The 27639-nt window shown below is 44.6% G+C and overlaps 1 protein-coding gene across 1 annotated transcript; it reads right to left on the minus strand.

Moving 5' to 3' along the window:
* Positions 1-607: 607 nt before the first annotated feature.
* Positions 608-25718, minus strand: LOC145861696 (cytosolic phospholipase A2 gamma-like). The gene is made up of 16 exons (XM_082964576.1): positions 25624-25718; positions 24933-24943; positions 24511-24644; positions 22952-23146; positions 12565-12672; positions 12167-12309; positions 11495-11983; positions 11234-11253; positions 10994-11134; positions 10816-10893; positions 8963-9145; positions 8306-8473; positions 5900-5971; positions 3946-4112; positions 3389-3563; positions 608-1188 (listed from the first exon to the last, which is right to left on the minus strand). The coding sequence occupies exons 1-16, from the start codon at positions 25716-25718 to the stop codon at positions 956-958; spliced, it is 2412 nt and encodes an 803-aa protein (XP_082820702.1). The 3' UTR covers positions 608-955.
* Between the last annotated feature and the right edge of the window lie 1921 nt (positions 25719-27639).

Raw genomic sequence — 27639 nt, forward strand, 5'->3', positions numbered from 1 at the left:
ATATTCACATTTAGTTATGCATACGTAGTCTAAAAGATCAACAAATCATTGTCTATGACCCTCAAACCCAACTCTGGACCTCGAAGCCAGTGTCACTACGTTTTTTCATTGTTCCCTCTAATCAGGAACTGATTGAGACCTGAGACACCAGGTGGATGCAATTAATTATCAGTTAGAACAGAAAACCAGCAGGGTCCGGACCTCGTAGGGTAAGAGTTAAATACCCCTAGTCTATGAGAACAAGAATAGTCTGTGTCCGAAGCATATAGACCAGGGCTCTCCGACCCTGTTCCTGAAGTGCTACCCTCCTGTAGGTTTTCACTGCAAACCCAGGAACAAGGTCTGGAGCAAAAACCTACAGGACGGTAGCTCTCCAGGAACAGTATCAAAAGGAAAAGTATAAATCATTTCAAATTCCTTATATTAAGCAACCCAGACGGCACCATTTTATTTTTCACAGATAGCCAGGGGCACACGGCAACACTCAGACATCAAACAAAGGATGTTTAGTGAGTCCTAATCAAAAAAGGGACAATCGCGCTCTCTCAGAAGCAGACAAACAAAGTGTGATGTGTCCGAACTCAAAAAGATGTCACATAAAACGTACTTAATTTGATAATATTTTTTTATTATTTTCACTGCATTAGGGATAACGTACACAGACGTTGCAACTTTCTCATGTGTGTAGGTACAAATCCTTTTAATTCAAGACAGCATTTGTAGGGAACACAGGTGAGCAACCCATGCAGGTGCTTCTAATCAGTCTGCCAGATCAGAGGCAGTAGGGAGGAACAAGATTGTCCTCTTGATAAGTGCGTGAATTAGACTTTTTCTGTTCTGCTAAGCGTTCAAAATGTAACAAGCTAATTTCAGCAGTCAGAGAAAATGTATGGAGTAAAAAGCATATTATTTTCTTTAGGAATGTCGTGAAGTAGAAGTCGTCAAGTAGAAGTCGTCAAATATTAGTAGTAAAGTACAGATACTTTACACCACTGATAAAAACTATTGAGCCACTGACTTGCGATTCTTTCTGCGTTGGACAGCCATAATGATCTGCTCCCAGGATCCTGTCTCTGTTGTTCCTCATGTTGGCCTGGGCCTTCTTCAGGAGGTGTTCGATCATAGGCGCACCGTAGTGCTGGTGCAACGTTGTGTACTTCTCACTCTCCTTCTTAATCTCCTCCTCGCCTAGGAAGAGAACAATGTACATGTCTTACATAACAAGTTACTAGCTAGACTTTGGGTTTGTTTGTAAATTCAATCTGGAGTGTCAGGGCGTTGTCAGCTTGTCCGTTCGTAAATTCAGAGCGTTTCGCTCTCAGAACAATTTAATTACGCTTTTTTGCCAACGTTTACTGACACCGGCCACATTCAATGGGTGTTGAGCCTTCAGAAATATATTTATTCTGTGCTCTGGCATAGTCAGATGAGAGTGCTCTGAAATCGGAGTACATAGCCAGAGTGAATGTACGAACACACCTGAAAAACTATACCACTTAGCTAAGTTTTTGAATGACGTGAATAATCAAGTCAACAAACATTGGGCAGTTAGTAGATGTCATAAAGTAAGCATACTGCATGTTTAATGTATTAGTAGCCAACTAACATTACAGTGGGTAGTTAACATACCCAGTACAAAGTGCTGTAATGAGATGCTATTCGGTTTGTAAGGTTAGCGTAGCTAACAAAATGTAACTTATGAAAAGTCATGACTTTATTACATTGCTGAACATTTTCTTAAGGACACACCTCAAATATGTCCACTCCTCCCATCTGAGTGCAAGCCAGCTGATGCTAGCAAGTGGTTGCAAAGCAACATTCATTTCTGGTAGACATGCGAAGCACTAGTACACTCAACTGAAAGGAAACCGTTCGTTTACAGTATGCTAAATTGAACTAATAGTTTATACACGTTAAGTATGTAGTATACAGTATGTTAGTATGGGTATTCGAACACAGCTTCTGTGTTTTTATATATATATATACAGTTTTCAGGTAAATTCGTAAGTGGCTGAATCTCACCGGATAAATCATCTGAGGGAGGGAAACAGCGCCCCTCTGTGTCAGTATGTGTAACTCATGCATCTGATGCTGTCTGGACCGAAAGAGTATAACATGTTGCAGCAGTAGATTTTGATTGAGTGATGCCAGCAAGCATTTTGGACTTCCTTAATCATGGTTTTAAATCATTAGCCTATCAGTATTGAGCTGATCTCAACTGTGGGTTATCCTAGTGCAGCAAAACGCACCCCAAGGGAGGCCAGTTTGGATTCACACCAATCAAATCCTTTCCTAAGCAAAATGTCATTTTCAGAAAACGTCTGTTTCTGGTCTGCTTGTGTTCGTGTGCTGCAGTAGCTAGCTTGCTAAATCGTCCCTTTCCTAAGCCATGGATGGAGATGGGGTTTTGACATAATTCTCTCTACAGGCCAAGGATTATGATGCTGATTCTGATGTAACCATAAATGAAAATGTTGTGCCACTGGCTTGACATGATTGAAGTTCAATAGTCTTGTTTTTGCAAATATTGCCACACGAGGGCGAGGCGTGCAAGCTGGTGACAGAACAAGGGGGAGTTCTTATAGAACGCCAGGAAGAAAAGCCTCTACATGTTGCTTATGAGTGCATTTCACAGTACTTTAGGATTATAATTGGATTTTAAGGTTTGTATGAATGTCCTGCTATTTCAATGATCGTTAGCATTCTAGATAACTGCTGCATCCAAAAGTTATTTTGCAAAGATCACAACCAAATATAATCTTAGCTACTGTTCAAGCAAGAATCAAAACATAATTTTAAGTGAATGAGAACCCCAAAATGTTATTTTGAAGTAATAAAAACAAATCTAGGCTATGTTGATTGGGCACAGATGGCGATGGCTTTAGCACTGCCGCCAAGAATCGCGCGCATCTGTAGGGTCTATATGTAGCCTAGCAGGCTAGGAAGTTAGGCAAGCAAGAATTTTATCTAGGTAGCCTATGACAACAAACACTAAAAGTGTACTGTTTGACAAAACCATAGACCGTTTTGGCAACATGAAAGAGGATGGTATTGGCGGTCAACTAGTCTACAAATAGGGTGAGTCAACATTTTTTGTTTTACTTGCTCACATACAGAAATTAATACCATGGACATCCACGTGATATTTAGCAACATTGGACTGAATTGTTTTTGGTATCTTTAAGTTTGTTTAGATTTACCATTGTGTTTTGTGTGGACCCCAGAAAGAGTAGCTGTAGCCAATGGGGTTCCTGATTAAAAATACTAAATACTAGTGACACCATAAAAAGCAGATAAACAAGACAGACATGACACGGTCACAATAGGGCGTAGTCAGAGAGACAAGTATAAAAGACAGATACTGACTACTATGATGACTACCACAGACCTTTGCAGTTCTGCAGGTTGAACAGGGGCATGTGCATGATGGTGGGCTGTTTAGGGCGTCGCCCCTCAAAAACGTAGCAGTCCTGAGGATGGTCTTTCTCCTTCCTCATACTCTCCTTCACTGGGGGAAAGGGGAGCTTCAGCTCATCCGCGTACTGTTTGGCACTAAACACCGTCTGTGAGGAGCATGATCAGTAGTAGGGTTATGTCAATGTCCTTCTCCAAACCAGCCCTTAGTCCCTAATTTATAGGCACTACTTCCTACTCCCTAGGCCAGGGGTGTGACTCATTCCACGGAGGGCCAAGTGGCTGCAGGTTTTTCAATTAAGACCTAGACAACCAGGTTAGGTGACTTCCTTACTAATTAGTGACCATTCATCAATCAAGTACAAGGCTGGAGCAAAAACCCACAGACACTCCCTCCGTGGAATGAGTTTGACACGTGCCCTAGTCACTACTCCCTAGAGAGTGAGCAAGAGAGGGGGTCAATACTACCTAGGCACTTCATGTTCTTCCGAAAAGCTTGAATAGGAATAAGCATTGTGTGAATGCGTTTGCCTCAAAGGGGTCTCCCTCGCTGAAGTCCAAGGAGATGATGAGGTCAACCTCCCTGGATGGGCGCAGGACGGGGGGGTAGGGAGAATTCATCTTTAACCCAGCATCTACCAGGTGAATCTTCTCTTTGGATGCCATGCTGCTCGGAACGTTAGTGTCTGGTGAGATAAAGAGAAAGACAGATGGGATATAGAGCGAGCGGGGGGCGAGAGAGAGAGAGCGAGCGAGCGGGGGGCGAGAGAGAGAGAGCGAGCGGGGGGCAAGAGAGAGAGAGCGAGCGGGGGGCGAGAGAGAGAGAGCGAGCGGGGGGCGAGAGAGAGAGAGCGAGCGGGGGGCGAGAGAGAGAGAGCGAGCGGGGGGCGAGAGAGAGAGAGCGAGCGGGGGGCGAGAGAGAGAGAGCGAGCGGGGAGCGAGAGAGAGAGAGCGAGCGGGGGGCGAGAGAGAGAGCGAGCGGGGGGAGAGAGAGCGGGGGGAGAGAGAGCGGGGGGAGAGAGAGCGGGGGGGAGAGAGAGCGAGCGGGGGGCGAGAGAGAGAGAGCGAGCGGGGGGCGAGAGAGAGAGCGAGCGGGGGGCGAGAGAGAGAGAGCGAGCGGGGGGAGAGAGAGCGGGGGGAGAGAGCGGGGGGGAGAGAGAGCGGGGGGGGGAGAGCGAGCGCGAGCGGGGGGGAGAGAGCGAGCGCGAGCGGGGGGGAGAGAGCGAGCGCGAGCGGGGGGGAGAGAGCGAGCGCGGGGGGGGGGGAGAGAGCGAGCGCGAGCGGGGGGGGGGGAGAGAGCGAGCGCGAGCGGGGGGGGGGAGAGAGCGAGCGCGAGCGGGGGGGGGGACAGAGCGAGCGCGAGCGGGGGGGGGAGAGAGCGAGCGCGAGCGGGGGGGGAGAGAGCGAGCGCGAGCGGGGGGGGGGAGAGAGCGAGCGCGAGCGGGGGGGGGGGAGAGAGCGAGCGCGAGCGGGGGGGGGAGAGAGCGAGCGCGAGGGGGAGAGAGAGCGAGCGCGAGCGGGGGGGGAGAGAGCGAGCGCGAGCGGGGGGGGGAGAGAGCGAGCGCGAGCGGGGGGGGGAGAGCGCGAGCGGGGGGGAAGAGCGCGAGCGGGGGGGAAGAGAGCGAGCGCGAGCGGGGGGAAGAGAGCGCGAGCGAGCGGGGGGAAGAGAGCGCGAGCGAGCGGGGGGAAGAGAGCGCGAGCGGGGGGGAGAGAGCGAGCGCGAGCGGGGGGGAGAGAGCGAGCGCGAGCGGGGGGGAGAGAGCGAGCGCGAGCGGGGGGGAGAGAGCGAGCGCGAGCGGGGGGGGAGCGAGCGCGAGCGGGGGGGGAGAGAGCGGGGGGGAGAGAGAGCGAGTGCGAGCAGGGGGGAGCGAGAGCAGGGGGGATAGAGAGAGAGCGAACGAGCGGGGGAGAGAGAGAGAGAGAGCGAGCGGGGGGGGCGATAGAGAGAGAGCGAGCGGGGGGGGCGAGAGAGAGAGAGGGAGGGGGGGGGGGGCGATAGAGAGAGCGAGCGGGGGGGATAGAGAGCGAGCGGGGTGGGGATAGAGAGCGAGCAGGGGGGGATAGAGAGCGAGCGAGCGGAGGGGGATAGAGAGAGAGCGAGCGGGGGGGATAGAGAGAGAGCGAGCGGGGGGGATAGAGAGAGCGAGAACCAAGAAAGTTGATATTTTGGAGGGAAACATAAGATCCTGATGACTGATACTAGTTATGTCATCATGTTAGGAAGAGGTCTGATGTTACTGTACCATATAACTTGAAGAGGAAGTTGCATGTGGTTCCCCATTCCCATTTAATGAGCAGAGGGAAAATGTTCTTTACAATCCACCAGTCTGGAGGAGACACACACACCAACTGTCAAACTATTCCTAACTGGTCAAAAAAATCTCAGTGATGGAGTGAGTATGTAGTCAGTTCTGTATCCTTCCTTTACTGGAACACACACAATTGTAATCATACTGGATAGAAAGGTAATGAAAAAAAACATTACTATCAAAGAACCAGGATGACACCATGACCGAGTTCTCCCTTTCTCCAATCGTCACCCTGTACTTCCCTTCATCTGGAGAGAACAAGAGAATAAACATTATCTCATGTCATTATGATGAGTTAGAGAGCGCAACTACATAGTACAATTAGCAGTATTAGGTGTTAATTGTGAGTGGTTAAGGTAAGGTTAAGCATTAACTTCAACAGTTGAGGTATTACAAATAAACTGACCCTAAAAAACAACTTCTCATTTAGACAACAGCGTGGCATTGATATGAGCCAGAAACATTTATTCTACTGTAAAAACCAACAACATAGCATAGTTTGTACCTGAGAATGTCACAACGTAAATGAAGATTGGGTTAATTTCAGTCCTGCGCACAGCTGGCAGCACACAAGTAATGATCAATTCGGAGTGCAGCTGCACGTGAACAAAGAGTAATGGCAGTGGTAAATGTGGTTTGATTTTGGATATCCCTAAGGGACTAGTTAGAGACCATCGGTAAATTACACAATGTACATGAGACAATATGTTAAAATTCTAATAGCTCCAAATTTCAATGACTTCAAAACCTCAAACCAACTATAAATTGTAGAAATTAATATTTAAAGCATTTATTGAGAACTAAAAAGTGTGCATTTGCCACATTTACATTTATTGATGGTCCCTAAGTAGCCCTGGCTATCCAAAGTCAAATCTATTTTGCCACGGTCACACACCACAATAATTGGTGAAATAATTTGGCTAACTCTTCCCACCTGCGATCACACACCCACATCAATTCACACCCGGAAACCAACTCACGTTTGAATTCAGTCATGGCAGCTAGGATTTCTTAATGAACCAAATCTAAAACCAGGCCAAATCAGGAAGTTCAGCCACCCTTTAACTTGGAGTGGTTAGGATTAGTGATGGGGAAACTAAGCTTCCTTAAGCATTGAGGCTTTCCAGCCAATTGTGTCGAGAAAAGGTTCATTACTCGGAGCTTCATTATCCGTTCACAATACACATTAGTGAACACATCTGCTGGTCAGCAATAAATAGCAACGTGTGATTATCAGAGGGTTTTTTCTCCACAGATTTTAGCGAAGCTCTGTGGCACAGCAGTAAATCATTGGCTTCAAATAGGTTCACTGTAATGGATGAAACGGATTGAGAAATCGTGTGTTTGATACCGTTCATGATGCCATTACCAAGCATTACAATAAGCCGTCCTCTGAGTTCTCCCTCCACCAGCCTCCCCTATTGGAGCTGTACTAGATACAGATGTCCACTGTTTATAACTACCTAGTACCATAAACCCTCTTACACTAAGACCATATTACCACATAACCATACTGCATTTTACATCCAGGTCCCCAAACCTTCTGTAAAAAACTCAGCTCCAAGGCATCAGCTCAGTGAACTAACAGGGTCTTGAGTCATGAAGCCAAAGTCAAGTAATAGAAGTGGTACTGTGGAAGTTAGTGTTACCTGAGCAGGTGCAGGGTCTAATGCCTCTAAGAATAAAAGTACTACATAGTGTTACCTGAGCAGGTGCAGGGTCTAATGCCTCTAAGAATCAAAGTACTACATAGTGTTACCTGAGTAGGTGCAGGGTCTAATGCCTCTAAGAATAAAAGTACTACATAGTGTTACCTGAGCAGGTGCAGGGTCTAATGCCTCTAAGAATAAAAGTACTACATAGTGTTACCTGAGCAGGTGCAGGGACTAATGCCTCTAAGAATAAAAGTACTACATAGTGTTACCTGAGCAGGTGCAGGGTCTAATACCTCTAAGAATAAAAGTACTACATAGTGTTACCTGAGCAGGTGCAGGGTCTAATACCTCTAAGAATAAAAGTACTACATAGTGTTACCTGAGCAGGTGCAGGGTCTAATACCTCTAAGAATAAAAGTACTACATAGTGTTACCTGAGCAGGTGCAGGGTCTAATACCTCTAAGAATAAAAGTACTACATGGTGTTACCTGAGCAGGTGCAGGGTCTAATGACTCTAAGTATAAAAGTACTACATAGTGTTACCTGAGCAGGTGCAGGGTCTAATACCTCTAAGAATAAAAGTACTACATAGTGTTACCTGAGCAGGTGCAGGGTCTAATGACTCTAAGTATAAAAGTACTACATAGTGTTACCTACCTATAAAGGGTTCTTCAGTTGTCTCTGTGGGAGAACCCTTTGAATATCCCTTTTGGTTTTGATGTAGAACCCTTTTAGGTTCCATGTAGAGCCTTTTCCACAGAAGGTTATACATGGAACTTAATGGGGTTCGACAGTACATGGACCCCATAAGGGTTCTTCAAAGTGTTCTCCCACACGGACAGCCAAATAACCTTTATATATCTCAGAGTGCAGGCTGTAGTTAAATGGGCTAACATGGTGTTGGAGTAATATAATGGCTTTGTTACCGTTGCAGATGCAGCATTTGTCCTTCCAGTCTTTTATCCAGCTGTCTGAGGTGAGGATGAGCTCCAGACTAATTGTCTCTATGAACTTCTTTCTCTCCACCAGGCTGGTTCTCTTCCAGCTCTCAGAGTCCATGTTCCACAGCATCTCACCCTTACTGCTCACATGACCTAGAGTCATTATGCACATTATCACACAGGTCATGATAATGGTGTTGTTGTGTGTGTGTGTGTGTGTGTGTGTGTGTGTGTGTGTGTGTGTGTGTGTGTGTGTGTGTGTGTGTGTGTGTGTGTGTGTGTGTGTGTGTGTGTGTGTGTGTGTGTGTGTGTGTGTGTGTGTGTGTGTGTGTGTGTGTGTGTGTGTGTGTGTGTGTGTGTGTGTGTGTGTGTGTGTGTGTGTGTGTGTGTGTGTGTGTGTGTGTGTGTGTGTGTGTGTGTGTGTGTGTGTGTGTGTGTGTGTGTGTGTGTGTGTGTGTGTGTGTGTAAGGTCCCGTGTGGCTCAGTTGGTAGAGCATGGTGTTTGCAACGCCAGGGTTGTGGGTTCGATTCCCACGGGGGACCAGTACGGAGAAAAAAAATTTATGCATTCACTACTGTAAGTCGCTCTGGATAAGAGCGTCTGCTAAATGACTAAAATGTAAGTGTGTGTGTCTGTCTCACCATTCAGTAGCTGTCCCAGTGTGGTGATGACTTCCCTTGTCTTCAGTGAATCTGGGTCCTCAGTGTACATGATCAGCTCAGACACACACCTCACCACTTGGGAGGGCACACACTCACACACCTCTACCTTCCTGCTTCCACCAACCATATTCATGTTCTCTTTCAACATCATGCTCTTGTGCCCTGCAGAACAGAACAGGTTGGTCACGTGTAGAAGAGGTGATTTGGAAACACAACCTCCTCTCATGATAAGTAGCCCTGGAGGAGACATGTAAAACTCATGTTGCCCTCGGACCTTGAGGATGTCCTCTTGGCCAATTCTATTCCAGCCATTACAATGAGCCTGACATCCTATAGCCACTCCCACCAGCCTCCTCTGGTCCATTTATCTCCCCACACAGACAGTCCCCCACACAGTAAGCAGTTGTTTTAACCATCCGACTGCCTGTGTCTGAGGAGATGAATGGACCGGAGGAGGCTGGTGGCCGGAGCTATAAGAGGACGGGCTCATTGTATTGGCTGGAACAGAGTAGGTGGAACGGAGTCAAATGTATTGTCTACTATTGTCCTGTAGTTTATTGTCTAATATTGTCCTGCATGTTTATTGTCTAGTATTGTCCTGAGGTTTATTGTCTAGTATAGTCCTGAGGTTAATTGTCTAGTAGTGTCCTGTAGTTTATTGTCTAGTATTGTCCTGTAGTTTATTGTCTAATATTGTCCTGCAGTTTATTGTCTAGTATTGTCCTGTAGTTTATTGTCTAGTATTGTCCTGTAGTTATTGTCTTGTAATGTCCTGTAGTTTATTGTCTAGTATTGTCCGGTAGTTTATTGTCTAGTATTGTTCTGTAGTTTATTGTCCAGTATTGTCTTGAAATGTATGGTCTACTATTGTCCTGTAGTTTGTTGTTTAGTAATGTCCTGTAGTTTATGGTCTAGTAGTGTCCTGTAGTTTATGGTCTAGTATTGTCCTGTAGTTTATTGTTTAGTATTGTCCTGTAGTTTATGGTCTAGTAATGTCCTGTAGTTTATTGTCTAGTATTGTCCTGTAGTTTATGGTCTAGTAATGTCCTGTAGTTTATTGTCTAGTATTGTCCTGTAGTTTATGGTCTAGTATTGTCCTGTAGTTTATTGTCTAGTATTGTCCTGTAGTTTATGGTCTAGTAGTGTCCTGTAGTTTATGGTCTAGTAGTGTCCTGTAGTTTATGGTCTAGTAATGTCCTGTAGTTTATGGTCTAGTATTGTCCTGTAGTTATTGTCTAGTATTGTCCTGTAGTTTATGGTCTAGTATTGTCTTGTAGTTTATTGTCTAGTATTGTCCTGTAGTTTATTGTCTAGTATTGTCCTGTAGTTTATGGTCTAGTATTGTCTTGTAGTTTATTGTCTAGTAATGTCCTGTAGTTTATTGTTTAGTATTGTTCGGTAGTTTATTGTCTACTATTGTTTTGGAGTATTGTTTTACGTTTTTGTTTTTGATTGAAGGTGATTCTCTTCGTTGTTGTTGTTTCTTTGTGTTTCTTTACTGGGTCTGTTCCTGGGTTGTATTGTTGTTATATTCTTTCTTATTGACTTATCTTTTGTATTTTGTCTCTCTATCGTTGTCTTTGATGGGTGTTTTATCATCTGGATGGGTGGGGGGAAGGGGAGGGGTGAAAGACTACCTTAGTGCAAGAAGTTAACCTGATTTTAAGACATTTTCGTCACCTAAAGATATGGTAAAGCAGAAAAAATAAACATTATTTTTCACAAATGAACTCAAAGGGAATCATTGTTTCAATGATCCGAAATACAAATTACAATTCTACACACTAGCCTTGCAGACTAACTATCGCGATGCACTGTAAACTGTAACTTACCTCCAAATAAGTCCCAGATCTTTTTTACTACCTCAGCTTTGTTTATCTGCCCATCTGCAATGGCACTCCCACAGATACCTGCCCAGCAACAACAAACAAACAACAATAAATTGATGTGTGTGTGCACGTTTTCTTGTGCATGTGTGTGAGTGCATGTGTGTGTCTATGCGTTCTCCACCTTGCAGGAGAACCATATCCATTTCCATGCTCTTCTCTGTCAGAATCCCGTCTTCAAACTGGCTCCTGAGACAGGAAGTGGGGACGAAAGCGCCCAATCCGGAGAAGCCGCTCTCGTGGGGGGTCATCTCAAACCACACCCCTACAGAAAACAGTGGGGGAGAATTGTCTGAAATGACACCCTATTCCCTATATAGTGCACTACTTCTAAACAGAGGCCGACTGGGACTAAGACTAATGCCTTGCTTGGTTTTTGGCCGTCTACAGTTGAGTGTTTGTTCATGTTGTATTCATTGTTTATATTGTTTGTATTGTTCTGGTTCTAAAACACTTTGAGACAATTGTCTTTGTAAAAAGCGCTATACAAATCCATTTCATTGATTGATGCTGCATTCACAGTGCACTCGGAACTCATTATTCAAAGATGACACCCAAGTTTTCCACTCTGAGAGTATCAGAATGAACCGGTAGGAAGCTCTATGGGAAAAAAGTTTATTTTAACTCAGAAGTTCTGAGTTTCCGAGTTTGCATGAATGCTGCATAACAGTCGCCTTTAGTGCAATGCTGTTTGTTGCGGTCGAGTTCTATGGCGCTGTAGATGGGGTAAGGGTTGGTGCTGTCCCTGTGAGCTTCTTCAGAGAGACGGCGAGTGTCCATCTGATACAAGAGAGAGAGAAAAAGGGGGAAGAGACAGGGAGAGATAATCAGCTCAACAGAGGCAGAGAAAGAGACATGCAGGCAGACAGACAGACACGGACACATACGCAAACACACACACATAAACCATACACTGATCTCCTTCATGAAATAGCAGGCAATGAAGGCGCCCCAGAAGTCAGTGAGGTTGAAGTCCTGGTCGCTGTCTTTGCGCAGTGTCAGCCAGTCCACAGCCTTCTTCAAGTCCACAGTAGGACCCTTCAGCTTCTCTATCACCTCATCACAGCGCTTATTCAGCGACCAATCTGGATCGCTGTACAGGGATGACATGCACCTGTGTGTGTGTGTGTGTGTGTGTGTGTGTGTGAGAGAGAGAGAGAGGGGTGGATGAGGGAGAGAGAGACACCTAATTTGTTTCAGCACATTCAAAATGAACTTTCCCACTAAGAATACGAGTAAATAAGTGTGTGTGTGTGTGTGTGTGTGTGTCTGTGTCTGTGTCTGTGTGTGTGTGTACCAGGTGGTGCCTGACACCCCACACATGTAGAGGAGGCTGCCCAGCAGGTTGTCCTGTACCAGCTGAAACAGAGATCCCAGCATGCCCACTGCTGCCCTCTCTCCTCCACCTGACCCCAGCAACGCTATGTTAGGAACATCCTCCTGAGAGATGGGGAGAGAGAGAGAGAGAGAGAGACAGACAGACACACAGACAGGCATCAAATCTAGAGAATTTCACATCAGTGTCCCATCATACGTTATATAAGAGAGAAGGGGGGCTGGGCTAACAGGTAGCTGGAGACATGAGGGGGGGATCCATATGTAGATGGATGTGGAGAGAGGGAGGAGTTAGAGAGAGAAAGAGAGCATGCACGAGAGAGAGAATGATCAAAAGAAAGAGGAAACTGGAGTACCCACTAGTTCACAGTAGATCTCCAGACTGTTCAGCCACTCCTTAATCAAAGTCTTCCTCGCCGTCACGTATTTTATCTCTTCATCATTGATGGAGTCAGACAGACGCACAGTCTGACAGAATGAACAAAAGACAGCAAAAATGTGTACAGGATATTATTTTATAATGATACCATTTGGTGAACTAAAGTGTTGATAGCTAAGGAAAGATATTTTATTCAATGTCTTTAATTGAGCCATAACACTTCTAAAGTAACATGGCATTTCATAAAAAGTTATTTTAAGATAAATAAAACGATCATAATTCTGACAGCTTATACTCTCACTTTGTCAGAAAATAATATTTTATTCCTTAATTCTGGATGCATATTTATATATATGTATTACAATACAGTGTGGTATGTTACAGACAAATGTCATCCTTATATTGTGTAAACATAAACATAATGAAGTAAGTTTCCTTTCATTATGATATAATTTGGTGAGCTTAGTATTGACAACAACAGAAAAGGGTTGTGTTCAATGTATATTTGAGCGATATCAGCTATGCATAGTATTTGACGAGAACCAAACATAATATTGTGTGGTTTATTTCAGACAAATGTCCTTCCCTATATTGTGATGATGAGTTTCTTACCTCAGGAATATCTGTATATATCAACATTGTTCTCTCTGAGTCCACTTAAACAGATCCTTTAAACACAAACCAATCCCTTGGTTTTTATGCATGTCATAGGGTCAGAAAACTCTCAATAAGATGTTATTTCTAGTAAAAAATAAAAATAAAAATAACATTACTGTGATAGTCCATTACTCTAAATTATCACATTTGTGGGCAAGAACCTATAGAACTCAATTGAAACCCAAAAACATTCTAATATATATTTTCTATGTCCTAAACACATCTATCAATGTGACTTCAAAACTAGAAGCCAAAGACTAGACTGATTTGAATAAAGGTCACCTGCTGTCACACGGGTCGTAAAAGGGAGACCAAGGCGCAGCGGGTATAGTGCTCATCTTCTTTATTTTAATGAGATAACACTTAACAAAATAACAAAAACGACAACCAACAGTTCCGTCAGGTACGGAGACAAAACGGAAAACAACCACCCACAAAACCCAAAGGAAAACAGGCTGCCTAAGTATGGCTTCCAATCAGAGGCAACAAAAAACTCCTGCCTCTGATTGGAAACCATACTCGGCCAAACATGGACAAATTAAACATAGAAATAGAAAACTAGAACCAAAATCCCCTAGAACAAAAAAAATCAAAACACACAAAACAAACACCCCCTGCCACGCCCTGACCATACTACAATGACAAAAGACCCCTTTACTGGTCAGGACGTGACACCTGCATCATTCTATTACACAACAATCAATCCCATTTATTTGTATAGCACTTTTTACAAAGACAGATTGTCACAAAGGGTTTTATAACAATTTGATATATATATAATCAATAAAATAATAAAACTAAACACAAACGCTACATGCAGTGTTTAGACAGAGAAGTCTTACCAGAGATGTATAGTGTAGTACAGCAGACTAGTCCCGTCTTAATCTTCACCTCCAGTTGATCTCCTCTTGATCTCCACACTCTAGTCCCATCCTCTGTCATCTCACATGCGCCGAATACAACAGGTGTAGACCTTACAGTGAAATGCTTACTTATGATCCCCTAACCAACAATGCAGGTTAAAAAAATACATACGGATAAGAATAATAAATAAAAGTAACAAGTCATTAAAGAGCAGCAGTAAAATAACAATAGCGAGACTATATACAGGGGGTACTGGTACAGAGTTAATTTGCAGGGGCACCGGTTAGTTGAGGTAATATGTATATGTAGGTAGAGTTATTAAAGTGACTATGCATAGATGATAACAACAGAGAGTAGCAGCAGTGTAAAAGAGGGGGGGGGGGGGGCAATGCAAATTGTCTTGGTAGCCATTTGATTAGATGTTCAGGAGTCTTATGGCTTGGGGGTAGAAGCTGTTTAGAAGCCTCTTGGACCTAGACTTGGCATTCCTGGACCCCTTGCCGTGCGGTAGCAGAGAGAACAGTCTATGACTAGGGTGGCTGGAGTCTGTAGGGGGTGGGTCCCAAAGACCCTCCCCATTATTGATTAAGGGGACCTTAAGATTCATATGTTTTGCTGCAGGCCTTATAATGAGATACTGTTGCTATGTGTCTAAAAACTCTGCCACTATACTTTGCACAAGCCATCTATATTAGTCTTTGTGGTTAAGCCCTGGCTGTTGCGAGGTTGTGCTTGCAGGCTAAGTCTGAGTCAGACTGAAACTAGATTAAAAAAAGTAACCACTGTCTGGTTTTTACATGTTGATCTTGTGTGACAGCAGACAATGCTAATGAATTCAGAGAAGCTACTGTACTAGGTTGCCTTATAAGGTAACCTCAGCTTATTGATACACACATACCTTGATGTAGGTGATCATACCACCAGGGAGTGATCACATGTATAAAATCAGCTGTGCCCTTAGGTGGGGTGCAGAACTTACTCTGAAACATGCGTTATGTTCCTGTTGTCAACTTCTGTCTGCACTTGCATTAAATAAAGGTTTGATATGATTTAATAGAAGATATTATCTGACTGCTGAATTTACCAATAAGCCAAAGATTGACAAGGAACCAACCCGACATTTGGCAAGCTTTAAACATATGAATCTTAAGGTCCCCTTAATCAATAATGAGGAGGGTCTTTTTACTGCGCAGATCGCACTACACTCTGTAGTGCCTTGCGGTCAGAGGCCGAGCAGTTGCCATGCTCTCGATGGTGCAGCTGTAGAATCTTTTGAGGATCTGAGGACCCATGACAAATCTTTTCAGTCTCCTGAGGGGGAATAGGGTTTGTCGTGCCCTCTTCACGACTGTCTTGGTGTGCTTGCACCATGTTAGTATGTTGATGATGTGGACACCAAGGAACTTGAAGCTCTCAACCTGCTCTACTGCAGCCCTGTCGATGAGAATGGGGGGGCGTGCTCGGCCCTCTTTTTCCTGTAGTCCACAATCATCTCATTTGTCTTGATCATGTTGAGGGAGAGGTTGTTGTCCTGGCACCACATGGCCAGGTCTCTGACCTCCTCCCTAGAGGCTGTCTTGTCGTTGTCGGTGATCAGGCCTACCACTGTTGTCATCGGCAAACTTAATGATGGTGTTGGAGTTGTGCCTGGCTGTGCAGTCATGAGTGAACAGGGAGTACAGGAGGGGACTGAGCACGCACCCCTGAGGGGCCCCTGTGTTGATGATCAGCGTGGCGGATGTGTTGTTACCTACCTTTACCACCTGGGGGCGGCCCGTCAAGAAGTCCAGGATCCATTTGCAGAGGGAGGTGTTTAGTCCCAGGGTCCTTAGCTTATTGATGAGCTTTGAGGGAACTATGGTGATGAAAGCTGAGCTGTAGTCAATGAATAGCATTCTAACATAGGTGTTCCTTTTGTCCAGGTGGGAAAGGGCAGTGTGGAGTGCAATAGAGATTCCATCGTCTGTGGATCTGATGGGGCGGTATGCAAATTGGAGTGGGTCTAGGGTTTCTGGGATAATGGTGTTGATGTGAGCCATGACCAGCCTTTCAAAGCACTTCATGGCTACAGATGTGAGTGCTACTGGTCGGTAGTTATTTTGGCAGGTTACCTTAGTGTTCTTGGGCACAGGGACTATGGTGGTCTGCTTAAAACATGTTGGTATTACAGACTCGGAAATGGAGAGGTTGAAAATGTCATTGATGTCATGGCTTCTGATTAGGGTACGTAAGGTCACTGTGGGGACAACGTCATTGATGCACTTATTGATGAAGCCAATGACTGATGTGGTGTACTCCTCAATGCCATTGGTGGAATCCCGGAACATATTCCATTCTATGCTAGCAAACTGTACTGTAGCTTAGCATCTGCTTCATCTGACCACTTTGTTATTGATCGAGTCACTGGTGCTTCCTGCTTTGCTTGTAAGCAGGAATCAGGAGGATAGAATTATGGTCAGATTTGCCAAATGGAGGGTAAGGGAGAGCTTTGTATGCGTCTCTGAGTGTGGAGTGAAGGTGGTCCAGATTTTCTGGTTGCACATTTAACATACTGAAAGAAATTTGGTCAAACGGATTTAAGTTTCCTGCATTAAAGTCCTCGGTTACTAGGAGCGCCGCCTCTGGGTGAGCGTTTTCTTGTTTGCTTGTGGCGGAATACAGCTCATTCAATGTGGTCTTAGTGCCAGCCTCAGTCTGTGGTGATACGTAGACAGCTACGAAAAATACAGATGAAAACTCTCTAGGTAGATAGTGTGGTCTACAGCTTATCATGAGATACTCTACCTCAGGTGAGCAACAGCTCGAGAATTCCTTAGATATTGTGCACCAGCTGTTATTTACAAAAATACATAGTCCGCCGCCCCTTGTCTTAACAGATGCCGCTGTTCTATCCTGCCGGTACAGCGTATAACCTGTTGGGTCTAGGGGGCAGCATTTGCACGTCTGGATAAAAAAAATGTACCCGATTTAATCTGGTTACTAATCCTACCCAGTAACTAGAATATGCATATACTTATTATATATGGATAGAAAACACTCTAAAGTTTCCAAAACTGTTTGAATGGTGTCTGTGAGTATAACAGAACTCATTTGGCAGGCAAAACCCTGAGACATTTTCTGACAGGAAGTGGATACCTGATGTGTTGTATTGACTTTAAACCTATCCCATTGAAAAACACAGGGGTTTAGGAATATTTTGGCACTTCCTATTGCTTCCACTAGATGTCACCAGCCTTTACAAAGTGTTTTGAGTCTTCTGGAGGGAGATCTGACCGAACAAGAGCCATGGAACGGTGATGTCCCATTAGACACCTGGCGCGCTACTTCATGTTGGGTACCCTCGTTCCAATACGTTATAAAAGAGTATGCATTCGTCCACCTTGAATATTATTCATGTTCTGGTTAAAAAAGGCCCTAATGATTTATGCTATACAACGTTTGACATGTTTGAACGAACGGAAATATATTTTTTCCCCTCGTTCATGACGAGAAGTCCGGCTGGCTTACATCATGTGCTAACGAGACGGAGATTTTTGGACATAAATGATGAGCTTTTTTGAACAAAACTACATTCGTTATGGACCTGTGATACCTGGAAGTGACATCTGATGAAGAGAATCAAAGGTAATGGATTATTTACATAGTATTTTCGATTTTAGATCTCCCCAACATGACGTCTAGTCTGTATCGCAACGCGTATTTTTCCGGGCGCAGTGCTCAGATTATTGCAAAGTGTGATTTCCCAGTAAGGTTATTTTTAAATCTGGCAAGTTGATTGCGTTCAAAAGATGTAAATCTATAATTCTTTAAATGACAATATAATATTTTACCAATGTTTTCTAATTTTAATTATTTAATTTGTGACGCTGACTTGACTGCCGGTTATTGGAGGGAAACGATTTCCTCAACATCAATGCCATAGTAAAACGCTGTTTTTGGATATAAATATCAACTTGATAGAACTAAAAATGCATGCATTGTCTAACATAATGTCCTAGGAGTGTCATCTGATGGAGATTGTAAAAGGTTAGTGCATCATTTTAGCTGGTTTTATGGTTTTGGTGACCCTGTCTTTGACTTGACAAAACATTACACACAACTCTTGTAAATGTACTGTCCTAACATACTCTAAATTTATGCTTTCGCCGTAAAACCTTTTTGAAATCGTAAAACGTGGTTAGATTAAGGAGATGTTTATCTTTCAAATGGTGTAACATAGTTGTATTTTTGAAAAATTTGAATTTTGACATTTATTTGGATTCAAATTTGCCGCTCTTGAAATGCACCTGCTGTTGATGGAGTGCACCACGGGTGGCACGCTAGCGTCCCACCTAGCCCCAAGAGGTTAACCAGTATGTTGATAATGTCGTAATGTCGTCTTTCAGCCACGACTCCTTGAAGCATAAGATATTACACTTTTGAATGTCCCGTTGGTAGTTTAATCTTCCACGTAGGTCATCAATTTTATTTTCCGAAGATTGCACATTTGCTAGTAGAATGGAATGAAGTGAGGGTTTATTCGATCGCCTACGAATTCTCACAAGGCAGCCCGTCCTCTGGCCCCTTTTTCTCCACCTTCTCTTCACGCAAATGATGGGGATCTGGGCCTGTTCCCGGGAAAGCAGTATATCATTCACATCGGGCTCGTTGGAATCGTTAACCTCTTGGGGCTAGGTGGGACGCTAGCGTGCCACCCGTGGTGCACTCCATCAACAGCAGGTGCATTTCAAGAGCGGCAAATTTGAATCCAAATAAATGTCAAAATTCAAATTTTTCAAAAATACAACTATGTTACACCATTTGAAAGATAAACATCTCCTTAATCTAACCACGTTTTACGATTTCAAAAAGGTTTTACGGCGAAAGCATAAATTTAGAGTATGTTAGGACAGTACATTTACAAGAGTTGTGTGTAATGTTTTGTCAAGTCAAAGACAGGGTCACCAAAACCATAAAACCAGCTAAAATGATGCACTAACCTTTTACAATCTCCATCAGATGACACTCCTAGGACATTATGTTAGACAATGCATGCATTTTTAGTTCTATCAAGTTCATATTTATATACAAAAACAGCGTTTTACTATGGCATTGATGTTGAGGAAATCGTTTCCCTCCAATAACCGGCAGTCAAGTCAGCGTCAGAAATTAAATAATTAAAATTAGAAAACATTGGTAAAATATTATATTGTCATTTAAAGAATTATAGATTTACATCTCTTGAACGCAATCAACTTGCCAGATTTAAAAATAACCTTACTGGGAAATCACACTTTGCAATAATCTGAGCACTGCGCCCGGAAAAATACGCGTTGCGATACAGACTAGACGTCATGTTGGGGAGATCTAAAATCGAAAATACTATGTAAATAATCCATTACCTTTGATTCTCTTCATCAGATGTCACTTCCAGGTATCACAGGTCCATAACGAATGTAGTTTTGTTCAAAAAAGCTCATCATTTATGTCCAAAAATCTCCGTCTCGTTAGCACATGATGTAAGCCAGCCGGACTTCTCGTCATGAACGAGGGGAAAAAATATATTTCCGTTCGTTCAAACATGTCAAACGTTGTATAGCATAAATCATTAGGGCCTTTTTTAACCAGAACATGAATAATATTCAAGGTGGACGAATGCATACTCTTTTATAACGTATTGGAACGAGGGTACCCAACATGAAGTAGCGCGCCAGGTGTCTAATGGGACATCACCGTTCCATGGCTCTTGTTCGGTCAGATCTCCCTCCAGAAGACTCAAAACACTTTGTAAAGGCTGGTGACATCTAGTGGAAGCAATAGGAAGTGCCAAAATATTCCTAAACCCCTGTGTTTTTCAATGGGATAGGTTTAAAGTCAATACAACACATCAGGTATCCACTTCCTGTCAGAAAATGTCTCAGGGTTTTGCCTGCCAAATGAGTTCTGTTATACTCACAGACACCATTCAAACAGTTTTGGAAACTTTAGAGTGTTTTCTATCCATATATAATAAGTATATGCATATTCTAGTTACTGGGTAGGATTAGTAACCAGATTAAATCGGGTACATTTTTTTTATCCAGACGTGCAAATGCTGCCCCCTAGACCCAACAGGTTAAAGGAGAAAAAGGATTCTACCAGGCCGTGGTGAGTTTTTGCAGTTCTGATGTCCAGAAGTTATTTTCGGTCATAAAAGACGTTAGCAGCAACATTATGTACAAAATAAGTTTTAAAAATGTTACTGTCACGTCCTGACCAGCAGAGGGAGTAGTTGTTTAGTATTTTGGTCACGACGTGGCAGAGTGATGTTTGTTTTGTTTGGTGGGTAGTTGTATTTGCACTGCTGTTTGTTTAGCCTGCAAATCTGTTAGCTGTCGTTCTGTTTCTTGTTTTGCGTGTGTGAGCCTGACAAGACTGTTTTGTTGTTCGTGAGTTCTTCGTTTATGTTATTTTGGTGTTCACTTTATTGAAAATAAATACAAGATGAGCATCCACATTCCTGCTGCGTTTTGATCCTCCATTCCCGACGACAACCGTTACAGTTACAAACAACGTAAAGAAATTAACAAAAACACAATTAGTTGGGAATACGTAAAACATCAGCCTTCTTCTCCGGTGCCATCTTATCAGTGACACTTCCTTGGGAAACCGGAGTGGTGCAATTTGTTTTAGGGCTTAATTGCTTCAACAGAAAAAGACCACTATAAGGTATGAAAGCAAAGTATCACTTAATAAAAGTGAAATAATTTTGTGATTCTCCAGTGAATAAAATAAACTTTGTCTCAAGTGGTTTTCCTGTTTAGACATCATCTTTTATTTTTCAAACAGTTTATTGGTAGTCCTATAAGAATGTGCATTCTGCATTGTCTTGTCTGTGTGCTTAGGGTCGTTGTACTGTTGGAAGGTGAACCTTCACCCCGGTCTGAGGTCCTGAGAGCTCTGGAGCAGGTTTTCATCAAGGATCTCTCTGTACATTGCTCCGTTCATTTTTGCCTCGATCCTGACTATTCTCCCAGTCCCTGCTGCTGAAAAACATCCCCACAGCATGATGCTGCCACCACCATGCTTCACCGTAGGGATGGTGCCAGGTTTCCTCCAGACGTGATGCTTGGCATTCAGGCCAAAGAGTTCAATCTTCATCAGACCAAAGAATCTTGTTTCTCATCGTCTGAGAGTCTTTAGGTGACTTGGCAAACTCCAAGCGGGTTGTCATGTGCATTTTACTGAGGAGTGGCTTCCATCTAGCCACTCTACCATAAAGGCCTGATTGGTGGAGTGCTGCAGAGACGGTTGCCCTTCTGGAAGGTTCTCCCATCTCCACATAGTAACTCTAGAGCTCTGTTAGAGTGAATGTCAGTGTAATATGCGTCGAAGGGAGTAGACCAAGGCGCATCGTGGTGAGTGCTCATCATGTATTTATTGTACTGAGAACACATAAACAAAGAAACAAAAACCGACAGCCAAACAGTGCTGTCAGGTAGCAACACTAAACAGAAATTAACCACCCACAAAACCCAAAGGAAAACAGGCTGCCTAAGTATGGCTCCCAATCAGAGACAACGATCTACAGCTGTCCCTGATTGAGAACCATACCCGGCCAAAACAAAGAAATACAAAACATAGAACAACGGACATAGAATGCCCACCCTAGTCACACCCTGGCCTAACCAAAATAGAGAATAAAACCCTCTCTATGGCCAGGGCGTGACAGTCAGGTTCTTGGTCACCTCCCTGACAAGGCCTTTCTCCCCCGATTGCTCAGTTTGGCCGGGCGGTCAGCTCTAGGAAGAGTCTTCTAAACTTCTTCCATTTAAGAATGATGGAGGCCACTGTGTTCTTGGGGACCTTCAATGCTGCAGAGATGTTTTGGTACCCTTCCCCAGATCTGTGTCTCTACACAATTCTGTCTCGGAGCTCTATTCCGTCGACCTCATGGCTTGGTTTTTGCTCTGACATGCACTGTCAACTGTGGGACCTTACAGTATATAGACAGGGGTGTGCCTTTCCAAATCATGTCCAATCAATTGAATTGACCACAGGTGTACTCCAAGTTGTAGAAACATCTCAAGGATGATCAATGGAAACAGGATGCACCTGAACTCAATTTCGAGTCTCATAGCAAAGGGTCTGAATACTTATGTAAATAAGGTATTAGTGTTTTTTATATTTAATACATTTGCAAACATTTCGAAAAACCAGTTTTGCTGCTTTGTCATTGTTGAGTATTGTGTGTAGATTGCTGAGGATTTTTATTTATTTATTCCATTTTAGAATAAGGCTGTAACGTAACAAAATGTGGAAAAGGTCAAGGGGTCTGAATACTTTCCGAGGGCACTATATCTTCATGTATCATGCTTGTGTGCCTGGGTCACAGGCAGTCCTAGGATGTTGATTACCCCTGGGGATGGAGGGAGGGAGGGATAGTGGTAAGAAAGAAAGAAAGAAAGAAAGAAAGAAAGAAAGAAAGAAAGAAAGAAAGAAAGAAAGAAAGAAAGAAAGAGAAAGAAAGAAAGAAAGAAAGAAAGAAAGAAAGAAAGAAAGAAAGAAAGAAAGAAAGAAAGAAAGAAAGAAAGAAAGAAAGAAAGAAAGAAAGAAAGAAAGAAAAGAAGGAGATGGAGATGGAAAAGAGCTTTGGGTTGTGTTGTATTCATTCATTTATTCATTCATGTTGTGTACAGACTTCATTCTCAGTCACACATTTTTTTCTGTGAATGAGATTGCCCAAATCTCCCACTGAATCAATGCGGGATTTGATTGCCTGAAAGTTTGAATACCTCAAGTTATGTTACAATTTTAGTTGATAGTTAGATTCATCTCCATTGATATTATCATGTGATACAGTATAGTCCCCCAGAGCCTCTGTCTCACCTGTGTAGGTGAAGTTGAAGGGTGTGAAGAGTGTTTGGGGGCCAGGTGAGGGTGTGTGGGGTACAGGATAACCCTATCTATACCCAGCAGCTCCTCTATGTCCTTCTGGAGCTTCTTGTTCTGCTTCAGGATGAAGGGAGAGGGCTTGGATGAGCTGGTCATCTCTACCAGGGCCAGGACTGGAGCACGCAGACACTGAAGTAGACACACATACACACACACACACAAACAAAGGGAGAGACACACACACACACACACACACACACAAAAGACACACACACACAAAAAGACACAAACACAGACACGCACACACAGACACACACACACACAGACACACACAAAGAAACACACACAGAGAGAGAGAGAGAGAGACACACACACACACAGACACACACACAGACACACACACACACAGACACACAGACACACACAAAGAAACACACAGACACACACACAGAGACACACACACAAACAGAGACACACACAAACAGAGACACACACACAGAGAGAGAGAGAGAGAGAGAGACACACACACACATACACAGAGAGAGAGACATACACACACACACACATATCAGACCAACAGAATGTATGTCCATGATTCCTGAGATAACACATCACAGACTGATGTAGTCAATCTATTGATTAGCCCACAGCATCATGATGAGGGGACCGTGACTCTAAACATACCAGATAGTAACAAGTGACTCTGAATCAACTGATCAAAGCATCATTATAGAGCTGTGATTAATAGAATACAGCCTGTCTGGAACCACAGATACAGTAGATGACTCTGACACAGGACTATGTGTGTTCTACAGTTGGTTGATGAAGGTCTTCAGCGTAGCGACACATGGGGCCAGTACTGAGGTAGTCGTCTTGACGAACAGAGCGGGGGGGCTACTAACAATCATGAGATACTACACCTACAAATAACACAAGATTTGACAGTGAATAACACACACGCACGAGGACACACACAAACGCACTAGACCTACATATACACCAACACACACACACACACACACACACACACACACACACACACAGAGTACTATTTACTTACCTGGCACGGCTTTATGCCCAAAAATGCCACTGAAGAATCACGGCATACGAATACTTCCACCGATGTCAGAACCCATCCTAATCACTGATGCTCCAGCCCCCAGTATAGTGCCCTCTCCACCTGGAGTCCACTGGAAAGGAGGAGAGAAGACAATGAGGGAAGAAGTAAACCTTGTCCGAGCCAGAACGACCCTTAGGGGCAGGAGCCCATCTCCTGTTTCTGTAGAGTGGGGTAGCTTGATATGATAAGAATTGAGAACGCTTAACATAACAGGCCTGAGCTACTTCCTGGTATCCTATTGCTATGACATCTATCTGTGTTGTTATTACATCAGCACAGTCGTAATACCGTTATAACACATATTGTCCCATGTTATAACCATGTTATTACATGTTATAAGCACTGTAATACCACCCCTGTGCTGCCACCTGGTGTCCTCTCCAGATCGTAGGTGTTGTTCCAGATGCTGTACAGGTGGTTGTGGGACTCAGACCACATGCAGAGCTTGCTGGAGTTGATCACACCCGGAGGAATGGCCTTGGCTGCTCTTCAGCAGGGCCACGGGAGGGGTGTCCCCCACGGAGAGCACCCCTCGCCGGGACACCAGACCAGCAGTGTTAGGTATGCCTGGAGGACAGAGCGAGAGGGGTGGGGGTTGGGGGGAGGAACGCACAGGGGAACATTTTAACTATGATAAAAAAACATGAAAATGAATACAAATATTTGGATAGTGCAATGGCTTGAGCCAGTTAAGTTCGTGCACTAAACTGGCAGATCATACAGATATTCAGACTAAGTAATAAGTATATTTGAATAGGGACAGATATACTTCACTGATACGTATCTAGTGGGAACATAAAAAAAATGGAATGTATTTGATGGTGTTAAGACCATGAGACCAGGGTACACATCTACAGGGCACACATCTACAGGGTACACATGTACAGGGTACACAGTGTAGAACAGGGACCCCCCCCCCCCCCAGCCATGTATTTAACATTAGCACACCTGATTCAACTTGTCAACTAATCATAAATCCCTTGACTACTTAAATCAGGTGTGCTAGTTCAGGGCTACAACAAGATTGTGAAAAGGCTGGTTTAGGTCAGTGTGTAGACCTACGTGAAAGCCTCTTTCACAGTGAGGGGATCAGCAGGGACAGTCTATCCTCCAGGACATCCTATCCTGGACTGTTAAACCTGGAGAGAGGGAGGAGTAGGAGAGGGGAGGGAAGAGAGGGAGGGGAGAAGAGAGAGAGGAGAGAGGGAGGGGAGAAGAGAGAGAGGAGAGAGGGAGGGAGAAGAGAGAGGAGAGAGGGAGGGGAGAAGAGAGAGGAGAGAGAGGGGAGAAGAGAGAGGAGAGAGAGAGGGGAGAAGAGAGAGGAGAGAGAGAAGGGAGAAGAGAGAGAGAGGGGAGGGGGAGGAGAGCGAGAGGGGAGGGGAGGAGGAGAGGAGAGAGAGGAGGGGAGGGGAGAGGAGAGAGAGAGGGGAGGGGGAGGAGAGAGAGAGAACATACACACTTAGTTTAGTGTCAGAACATAGTGGAGGATTTGGTGAGATGAGATTTGTAACCATATGTTATTCAACCAGTCTAGACTTGTACTTACCTGTGCTGCTCCATAACATTGAGCAGTGGGTTCCCCTCCTGAATCCTGTCCATGTAGGCCTGGACAACCTCCACACTAGATACCTGCACCAACATACAGTACAAACAGTTAGTGTGTGTAAGTGTGTTCCTGAACAAAGTTAATCTCCTACTGATTCAAAAACATGTTGAAATGTGTAGCTGCAGTAATCTCTGTGAAGGGTGACTCAAACACCAATGAGAGAGTGTGGTAGGGGGTCTCCAGAGGTCAAAGGTGACGTGAAAGGGATTTTTCACTTTCTCCCAGAGGAGGCTGCTGAGGGGAGGACGTGTCAGGGAAGTCAGGCGCAGGAGAAACCAAAGTGGTTAAACTGGAGTATTTATTACAAAAACAAACTCCAAAACCAACGTACAAAATAACCCGGGTAAAAATAACCCGTCGCACACCGATACATAATCCACACGTACATAACATAACAAACAATCACCGACAAGGATATGAGGGGAAACAGAGGGTTAAATACACATGTAATTAATGGGATTGGAAACAGGTGTGTAGGAAGACAAGACAAAACCAATGGAAAATGAAAAACTGATCAATGACGGCTAGAAGACCGGTGACGTCGACCGCCGAGCACCACCCGAACAAGGAGGGGCATCGACTTCGGTAGATGTTGTGACAGGATCCCCCCCCCCCCCGACGCGCGGCCCCATCAGCGCGTCAGCCAGAACCGGCTGATACCCCAACACACACTGAAAAGGAGAGAGGTTAATGGAGGAGTGGCGGAGTGAGTTCTGGGCCATCTCTGCCCAGGGCACGAACGCCGCCCACTCCGGATCCTGGCAATAAGACCTCAGAAACCTACCCACATCATGGTTTACTCTCTCCACCTGCCCGTTACTTTCAGGGTGAAAACCCGAGGTAACGCTGACCGAGACCCCCAGACGTTCCATGAACGCCTTCCAGACCCTTGATGTAAACTGGGGACCACGATCAGACACTATATCCTCAGGCACCCCGTAGTGCCGGAAGACGTGGGTAAACAGAGCCACCACAGTCTGTAGGGCCGTAGGGAGGCCGGGCAAAGGGAGGAGACAACAGGACTTAGAAAAACGATCCACAACGACCAGGATCGTGGTGTTACCTTGTGAAGGTGGAAGATCGGTTAGGAAATCCACCGACAAGTGCGACCACGGCCGTTGTGGAACGGGTAAGAGTTGTAACTTACCTCTGGGTAGGTCTAGGAGCGCTGGGCGCACACTGAGCTGGAGGAAACATAAACCCTCACGTCCTTAGCTAAAGTGGGCCACCAGTATTTCCCACTAAGACAGCGCATTGTCCGACCGATCCCAGGGTGACCAGAGGAGGGTGACGTGTGAGCCCAGTAGATCAATCGGTCGCGGACAGCGGACGGAACGTACAGACACCCGGCTGGACACTGAGGGGGAACGGGCTCTGCACGTGACGCCCACTCAATGTTCGCGTCCAGCTCCCATACTAACGGTGCCACCAAACAAGAGGCTGGGATTATGGGAGTAGGATCTATGGACCGCTCCTCTGTGTCATACAGCCGGGACAGTGAGTCTGCCTTAACGTTCTGGGAACCTGGTCTGTAAGTGAGGGTGAAAAAATGGGTGAAAACGGGTGATCGGTGAAAAACATGGCCCACCTTGCCTGGCGAGGATTCAGTCTCCATGCCTCCCGGATGTACTCCAGATTGCAGTGGTCAGTCCAGATGAGAAAGGGGTGTTTAGCCCCCTCAAGCCAATGTCTCCACACCTTCAAAGCCTTGACGACAGCTAACAACTCCCGGTCCACCACATCATAGTTTCGCTCCGCCGGGCTGAGCTTCTGTGAGAAGAAAGCACAGGGGCGGAGCTTAGGTGGCGTACCCGAGCGCTGAGAGAGCACAGCTCCTATCCCAGCCTCAGAAGCGTCCACCTCCACTATGAATTGCAAAGAAGGATCCGGATGAGCCAAAACAGGAACCGATGTAAACAGAGCCTTCAGTTGCCTAAAAGCCCTGTCCGCCCCAGC

This window comes from Salmo salar, chromosome 18 (genome assembly GCF_965601325.2).
Source record: "Salmo salar chromosome 18, fSalSal1, whole genome shotgun sequence".
Lineage (NCBI taxonomy): Eukaryota > Metazoa > Chordata > Actinopteri > Salmoniformes > Salmonidae > Salmo > Salmo salar.

What these genes read in the sequence shown, in the direction of transcription:
- LOC145861696 (XM_082964576.1), bottom strand. Translation starts at nt 25,718, where the DNA reads ATGTTGGTGCAGGTATCTAGTGTGGAGGTTGTCCAGGCCTACATGGAC. An exon ending in TGGAGATCTACTGTGAACTA is followed by an intron (nt 12,310 to 12,564) that starts GTGGGTACTCCA and finishes CCCATCTCTCAG; the next exon opens with GAGGATGTTCCTAACATAGC. An exon ending in GGATATGGTTCTCCTGCAAG is followed by an intron (nt 10,894 to 10,993) that starts GTGGAGAACGCA and finishes GTTGCTGGGCAG; the next exon opens with GTATCTGTGGGAGTGCCATT.